This window comes from Varanus komodoensis, unplaced genomic scaffold, assembly GCF_004798865.1.
Source record: "Varanus komodoensis strain SLA01 unplaced genomic scaffold, ASM479886v1 scaffold1, whole genome shotgun sequence".
NCBI lineage: Eukaryota > Metazoa > Chordata > Lepidosauria > Squamata > Varanidae > Varanus > Varanus komodoensis.
The window spans coordinates 74,912,279-74,920,282 of NW_025335268.1; the positions used below are offsets into that span (position 1 = coordinate 74,912,279).

At 67.1% G+C, this 8,004-nt stretch overlaps 1 protein-coding gene across 1 annotated transcript in view; it reads right to left on the reverse strand.

Annotated features, from left to right (window-relative positions):
* LOC123023651 (kielin cysteine rich BMP regulator) overlaps positions 1–7,558 on the reverse strand; it is a 46,817-nt gene extending 39,259 nt beyond the window's left edge. The window contains exons 1-5 of the mRNA XM_044430558.1: positions 7,441–7,558; positions 6,783–7,092; positions 5,890–5,975; positions 2,825–3,381; positions 1,644–1,716 (exon numbers count right to left, since the gene is read on the reverse strand). Of these exons, the coding sequence (XP_044286493.1) occupies positions 1,644–1,716; positions 2,825–3,381; positions 5,890–5,975; positions 6,783–7,092; positions 7,441–7,558 (1,144 nt within the window). The remainder of the gene's footprint in view (positions 1–1,643; positions 1,717–2,824; positions 3,382–5,889; positions 5,976–6,782; positions 7,093–7,440) is intronic.
* Between the last annotated feature and the right edge of the window lie 446 nt (positions 7,559–8,004).

An 8,004-nucleotide genomic window follows, 5' to 3' on the forward strand; every position in this document is an offset into this window, starting at 1 on the left:
AGTGCTTCCTGGCATCCAGACTGAGCCTTGGTTCCCTGAGCTTGGTCTGTTGGAGCGCATCCTGCCTTCCTCTGCAGGGGAGAACAGGCCTCTCCCCACCTGCGTGTGACACCCCCTCACGTGTGTTGACAGAAAAGGGCCCCACGGTTCCCCGCTTCCCCCAGCCGTGGGAAGCCCGAGTTCCAGCGGCTCTCCTGTGCCTTTTGCCAGGCTCAAACGGCCACGTAACAAGACGGACCCCTGCGGGGACCGAGCGGTGGCTCGAGCAGCTGTCCGACACCAGGGCCGCCCTGTGGCATCTCATCGGGACCGCGCGATGTATGCTTCCTCGCAAAAGGACGGGGGGGAGGACCCTGCCGCTCTCCGCCTCATCCGACCCCTGCCTAGCTTTGGCTTTGGGCCACGCTGGCAGCGAGCAAAGCCACGTTCCGGCCACCAGCGGCCGAGAGCAAGACAAGGTCACGGGCCTTCCTACAAGAGACATTTAACCTGTTGGTTACATGAGGCCTCTGCTTCTGGATTCCTGGTGGGATTAAGGGCGGCTCGTCTACTCCCCTGCTCTTCCAGGGAGCTGCTCTGCCTCCCCTCCTGTCTCTCCCACGCCGTGACCGTTACGGGTGGTACGGCAGGACTGTGCAAACAAGCCAAACGCGGCCCTTTCTCCAGGGGCCAGACTTCCACCGCGGGGGGAGAGGCTACGATGGCGGCGAAGCACGAGAGACGGAGAGCCGCCCGAGCGTGAGGCACCAGCGGACCCCCGTGCGTGAGGATTCACAAGTGCACAGCAGAGGCTGCTTGGCTCTGTATGGACGCCCCCATGGGCCAAGGCAGGGAGAAAGGAAGCCAGCGCTGGCCCTGCGGTTTGCACCACGGTGACTTGCTCCGGGACACCCCCACTCCCCGCTGATCCTTTCCGAGTGACCTCCGAGTGGGCTCACTCGATGCAAAGCTTGGAAGGTCCCGGCTAGAAGGAGCAGGCGGGGCAGACCCCTGATGGTGAAGCGGGGGGGAGAGGGGGCCATCTCTGGGATGGCAGGTTTCTTGCCAGGATCCCGCGAGGCCACAAGTCTCTGGGGGCCCGTTCATGCAGAAAACGCCCCGTCACCAGCCCCCACGCACAATCAGTTCCCATCTGGCTGGGCTTGGGCATGCTGGGACTTGCAGTCCAAAGCATTTGGAGGGCGCCAGGTTGGAAAAGAGGTCTGTGCGGCGCTACTACGGAGAATGAAGCCGAGGCCACGCTGGGAAGTTCCGCCGCTTCCCGCAGCGCTGCCACTGAGTGTCTGGTAAAAGGATCGCCCGGAAGCCTCCGAGCTGCATTCGAGGGCTTCAGCGGCGCCCCATTCCTGCCCCGCCTGGTGCTCCCCGCTCTCTGGGGCCTGCGGCCCAGCCGGTCTCCCAGACGCCGCCCACCTGGCTGCCAGCCAAGCGCCTGCCCGCGGCAGGGACCATCTGGCCAGCTGGGCTTGCTCTCAGACACGCCAGCGCCTCGGCGGGGCAGCATTTTCCCAGGGCCGGGGCTGCTTTGATCCCCGAGCCCGCCCCAGCGGCCCCGTCCCATCGGGATGCAGCGTGCGGCCCTCCCCCGGGGCGAGGGCGGCCCGCGATGCGCCAGCGCGCGTCCTGCAGGTGGCGCCTCTTACCTGGCAGGTTCTCGCAGTGCCAGGGGCGGTGCGGGAAGCCGCTGGGGGAGATCTCCGCCGTCTGCCAGTAGCCCTGCAGAAGGAGGCACGGGTCACCGAGCAGCAGCAGCGGGGCGGCTGGGGAGCACCGAGGACCTCCGGTCCGGGGCCCCAGCTGCTGCTCTTCCCTGAAGTGGGGCAGGGCTGAGGCGATCTGATGCAGCCCCTGGGCAAACATGGGGCCCCCAAGGAGCCCGGGGGGGCAGTTTGCACTGGGGTGTGCCAGCTAGATGGAAGCCGCCTTTCTGGGCTCCTCCTGCCTCCGAGCCGCCATTGTCGGCCTCCTGCTGGGCGCTCGGCACCTGGCCAGCCCCCTCCCCATTCTGACCTCGCCTGACCTTTTACTCTGTCTCCACCAAGCCTCAGCCATGTGCCACGAAGGTGCAAGGGGCGAGGCGCTCCAGGGTCACGATGTGCCCTTAGGCCCCACAGGGCGGTTTCAACCCCCCCGCTGCACACACGGTGCTGAGCGGACCCCGCACCTTCGCCGCACACCCCCAAAGGCACAGGGGGGCTGCGATGGGGCCCGGGCCAGTGGGACTGTCGGCCAGATGCTCCAAGGACTGGGCGCACCTGGCAGCTGAGCAGGACTGTGGGGGTGCCCCTGCCCCAGGCCTGGCACCCTCCGCCGGGGTGGCCTGCAGGCACCGTCTCGGGCACCTCGCCACTCCACATTTCGCTGGCACAGGATGCCGCAACCGCTGTGGGAAGAGGATGGGCTTGCGGCCCAACCCAAAGGGCCGTCGTCCTCGGGGCTCACAGGCAAGGGCCGAACGGCCTTTCCCCAACACAGCGCTTTCCAGATGGATTCGACTGCAGTTCCCATCACTGCCAGGCAGCATGGTGGGCATGTTGCGAGCGGAGCCAGCCGGAGCCGGGGGTCAGACTAGATGGCCCGGGAGACCCCTTCCGGCTCGCTCCGTTTCTGTGTTCTGTGTGGAGGCTGCCAGTCTGGGGACGTCCAGGCCTTCTGTTCCTAGACGCTGCTGCTGGCATGGCCGACGGCTCGGAACGCGGGGACTCAAGCCCAGTCCCAAGCCTCCGGAGGTCTACTCTGTGCCCCGACCCAAGCCAGCGGGAGATCCAGCGGGTGCCTGGACGCTTGCCGAGCACCCTCTGCTTCGGGGCAGCTGCCGCCTTACCAGGAACTTGCTGGCTTTGTCTCCGGCCAGGCTGGCGAAGGTGATCTGCAGGTCCAGCGGCAGGATGAGGCTCAGCATCTCCTCCCCACCGTCCTTCTCGAAGACGATGGGCTCCTGGCACTCCACGAAGAGCGAGACGCGCTGGGGCTCCAGGTTGAGCGCCAGGCGGGTCCAGCGGCCGTGGGCGAAGGGGTTGCTCCCCGGGAAGGTCAGGGAGGCGGGCTCCATGTTGTGGACCGTGCGGTACTCCAGCCAGAGCCGGCCGGCCCGCACGCTGGAGACCAGGCGCAGCAGGGGCCGCCCGTCGCGCTGGGAGGCGGCCGGCGACACCAGGGAGACGAGGGTCCCCTCCGAGCCGCGGCTCTGGCGGGCCACGAAGTGGAATCCGAGCGCGCCCTGCACGGTGGACAGCAAGTAGACGGAGTAGTCCCAGGGGAGGGTGAGGTGCGGCACCCTCTGGCGGAACTTCCAGGCCGGCACGCCTGGATCGGGCCCCTTGGCCCGGGTGACTCCCGTGACGGAGCGGGTGACGTTCAGGGCCTCCAGGAGGTCAATGACTGCAAGGCAAGAGCGGGACTCAGCCGGCGCAGCGGCACGGGGCCCGGCCCCCCTGGGGCCCAGAGCAGCCAGCCAGGGGTCCCCAGAAGCCACCCCCCCACAGGCCCCCTCCTCCCCCAACCACTGATCGCGCGGCGGTCTCCTGGCTTCTCCGGTTTCCCCCACTCTTAAAGGCAGAAATGCCCCTCTGGTCGTCGCCCCGGCAGAAGAGCTTCCACAGGAAAGAAGCCAGCCCTACTTTCATGGGGCCCCCTTCGCCCTTCACCCCCCATCCAGAGGCTCCTCTGAAAGGGACCACAGCCCCAAATGGGGCTCGGCACTGCTTCTGCTGCACAGCCCGTCTCACGGGGTTGCTCTGACGACGGGAGTGGGAGGGAAGCATGTGCCGAGTTCCCGAAGCCGTGAGACAAGAAGAGAGGGATGGAACAGTGGGAGGGGAGCTGGGGGGCGCTGGGGTGGGTCCGGATCCTCCAGGCCCGTCTAGACACTCATATCTTGGACTCTCAACACTTAACCTTTTCCTTAGCTGAAAGGACAACAGCAGAAATATTTAGACAATGAAACTGCAGCGTGTTTTCTATTTTCCTTTAATTGAAGGGTGACGCTGCGGTGCCAGCAGACCAGAGCAGCGGTTCTGGCCAGCCGCTTGCCGGCTCAACTCTCGGTCTCTGCAGCCCCTTAGAAAGGGGAGGTTTGGGCAGGGCTGGGAAACCAGGAAGTGACCGGCACTCGGGAAAAGGAGTCCAGGCTGGGAAGCAGGCTGGGGCGACCCGGCTGGATTTGGCCCAGCCTGAGATGCTGCCCTCGCCTTCAGTCTGCGGGTGCCTCTGATGCAGTAGGGGCCACTGGGGGCCGCCCCGCACCCCAGGAGGGCAGGGGGACCCCCTCTTCTTGGGCAGGACTGGGGGCTTTCGGCAGGCAAGCAGGTGCTGAGGGGCCGGCCGGGGCCACCCTGCAGCGGCTGGAGCCGGTGCTTGGTCCGGGATCAAGGGGGAGTGGAAAGGAGGGCAGGTCCATGGGACTGCAGCCACGCTGGCCTCCCGCGGCTTCCGGGAGGGCCACTAGCCGGCTGTTCGGCCACGGGAACGCTCTCCAGGCTGCCCACGGAACCACGTGCCGTCAGACCCAACGCCTGCTTTGGAGACCCGGCAGGGCCCCCTGGCCTCCCCCGCAGGCTGACAGGCCGAAGTCAAACAGGGACAGGGTTGACTTTGGCCAGGCAAATCTTCACTGGCTGAATTTCTGCATTTGCCCAAAGCACAGGAAACTTCCCAGGGAAAGGGCGGCTCCTGCTGGGGGGGAGGGGGGTCTTTACTCCATGGCCTGGCCTGGCCTGGCCCAGCCGGGGCGCTGGGACCGCTGCTAAGGGACACGTGCTCTTTCCTTTCCAGACTCAAAGCAAGGACTGCCTCCTCCACAGGCCACCCCTGCCTGAGCGGCCAGCTGGCCCGCTCCACACGCACATTCCTCCTCTCCCCCCCAGCCTCCCCCCCCCCCCCCCCCGCCCCCCCCCCCCGCAGCTGCGCTGGAGCAGCACCAGCCGCTCCTAATTAAGCCGGCTCTCGGAGGGACTTTCTGGGAAAGGGTCCCAGGCAGCGGTTTGCGCTTGGTCCCGGCCAAGCCTTCCCGAGCCGATCGAGAGAGCACCGCCAGCGCATGGAGCTGCACAAACTGACGGAGCCGCCTGCCTGCAAGGGCGTCACGCCGACAGCCCGGCCTTCGGCCTGGACATGTCAATTCAGGCGTCAACCCGAGGGATCGGCAAATGTTCCCACACGTCTCGAACTGTTCCTGTTGCTTGCAGGCCCGTGCCATGCCATGCACACGGCAAGCGCATATGCACCATGCACCGCTGCAGAGCATGCATCGAGCAGCGGTGGGGCGTGAATTCTGCAGGCCCCACCCGACGTAACGAGGGAAGATGGAGACAGTAGTCCCAGGCAGCCGGAGGTCACCAGGCGGCCCGCTGTGGCCTGTGCATTTGCACCCGGGAAATGCCATGGGGCGAGAGGCCTCGCAGTCCCGGAGCATCGAAAAGAGCCTCCTTGCAAGCGCAGCCTTTGCGAGACACTCGCTTTTTAACGTTCACTCATAAAGCCCCTCCCTGCAGCCAAAATGCACAAACTGGAATGCGGGCCGGAAGGGATGAGCGTAGCGCCCCCAGACTGCACCCCACTCTCCGGACTGCTCCGTTTCCCAGCTCACGGAGCCCCGTCTGGCTTGGACGAGCTCTCCGGCTGCCGCTCAACCAAGGGCAGAGCTCTCGGTCTCTGCTCCAAGCCGCTCTGGGCTCCGAAGGCGCCCCCAGTTCTTCGAACCGTGCTCAGAAACAGACTGGAAGCCGGCCTGGCCTGAGGCCGGCACAAGGACTGGCAGAGGGCCACACGTGGGGCGGGCTTCTCCAGCCGGGCGCCACCCAGATGTGCTGCACCCAAGCTCCACCCTCATGCCAGTTAGGAAAAGATGGGGGTCTCGGCCAAATTGGCGGAGGCGCTCATGGATGCCACCGTTCACGGGGCCGGCGGGGATGCTCGGTCCGCCCTTGGCGAAGTCGCTCTCGGCACGCCGGTCCTCTCTGGGGCTCCGGTTTGCTCTGGAGCGAAGGGCCCGCTTGTGCAAGGCAGCCCAGGCATTCGAGGGCAGGAATGAGGACTCCCCCGGACCCCCAGCACCTTCCGCACGCAGGCAGGCCTCTCAGGTGTAAGAGCACACAGGGCACCTGCTGCTCTCCCTCCCGAGACGCCACATAATCCAGTGAACTTTATCAGCCATGGATTCCAGAGAGACAAAAGAAGGGACGTCTCTGCAAAATGGATGGAACTCACTGCAGCAGGATGTGTGCGGGGGGGGGGGCTGGGGAGCCCCAGCTTCTGCACAGAACTAGACGTCACACACTTCCGGCCATGTGCGTGCTGAGAAAAGAGGGTACCTGCAGGCGGGGGCCCTGGGGGGGGGAGGGTGCCCCTCCCTGCACAAGAGAAGCACAAGGCTGGGGGCCTTGCTTTTCCCCGCAGCTCCTCGCCTGCTCCTTTGATGGTTTTAAGAACCGCCATAGATTAAGCATGTTAGGAAATGAAACCTCCACAAGCAGGGGTACTATATCTCAGAGCACTGAAGGCTGGTGTCCGTCACCTTGAGGTGTGCCAGGGCACCTGCGTGCCTGGAGGCAGAACGTCTCGCTGAAGGGGCTTTGCTTTGATCTGGCGGGGCAAGTCCAGTCATCCGAATCGCCGGGCAGTCAGAGGTGCCACTTCCCACTGTCAGAGGCAGTGGAGCGTGCAAAGAGTGCATCTGAGCATATGCGGAAGGCCCTTCCCTTGAGAATAAGCAAGAGTGGTGCATCTGCCCTAGTTCATGGCTCATCTTGGGGGCACAAGCGTCCCGGCGAGGGTCGCCCCACCTGAGAAGCACCCCGTGGCCAGGCGCTAAATCTACTCGCTGGGGGCACGACCCAGCCGCCCTGAAGCCGTTCCGTGCCTCGTCCGCTTCGGCGGGAATGTTCTGCCGGTGCTTCATTCCCTCCCTTGCATCGCTGGGCCTCAAACTGCCACGCTTCGGCTGCAACGCGCCCTTCCTTCGGGGAGGGGGGCAGAGGCAACGGAGGAGGTTCTGGTGCGGCTGTTCTAGGGCAACGGGCTTATTACGGCAGCACGGCGAGCCAGAAGGGAGCTCCCGGGCCATCGAGGAGGAGCTCTGCGTAACTGCGAAGCCTGCACACAGTGGCGCCAGCGAAAAGCCGCTCTCGGCGAGTTCTGGATGTCCTTTTGCTGGTCCAGGGAAGGGGGAGTTTTGCCCAGCGGCCGCCGCCGTTCTTTTCAGGGGTTCTTCTGGCGGGGGGGGGCGTGAAGGGGAGCGCGCCAGTCCGCGGCCGCGGGCATGACTCCCCCCAGGCTCTCCCTCCGGCGCACCGGCCCGGCCCGGCCCCCTCCAGCCAGACGCGCGCGCGCGCCCCGCCAGCGCCCCGTCCCGCAGCGCCTCCGCCCGCAGCGTTCCTTGCGCGGGCCCCGCGGCTGGCTCCGCAACAGCCCCCGGGGCGGCCCGCCCGGCCGGCCACTCACCGTTGTCGCCGTAATAGGGCGCCGGGCTCTCCGCGGCGGCGCCGAGGCCGCTGCGCCAGGCGCACTGGAGGGCCAGCGCCGCGCACTGCAGCGCGTAGAGTCGCCAGCGCCCGGGCATGGCTGCGGAGCCGCGCGGCCGCCCAGCGCATCGGAGCCGCGGAAGCCGACGGGGCGGCGGGCCCGCCCCGTCCCGGCCCGGCCAGCGGCGCGGGAAGCCCCCGGCCGTGCCCGAGCGCGCGTCCGTGCGCCGCCTGCTCGCTCGCGCGCCGCCAAAGCGTCGCCCCACCGGAGGCGCGGGCGCGGCGGAAGGAAGGAAGGCAGGCAGGCAGGCAGGCAGGAAGGCGCGCCCGTCCCCTCCTTCCTGGGCTCTCTCTCCGCGCCCCCCACGCCGTCCGGGCCGCCCCCCCGGCCCCCCCCCCCAAAGCCGGGGCGGCGAGGGAGACGCGGCGGCTGGAGCCGCTCCTCGGGGCCCGAGCGAAAACCCGAGACGGAGCGGGCGAGATGGAGCAGGAGGGCCGTCGGGGACGGGGCGAAGCCGCGGCGGTGCTGCCGCTGCGCTGCTCC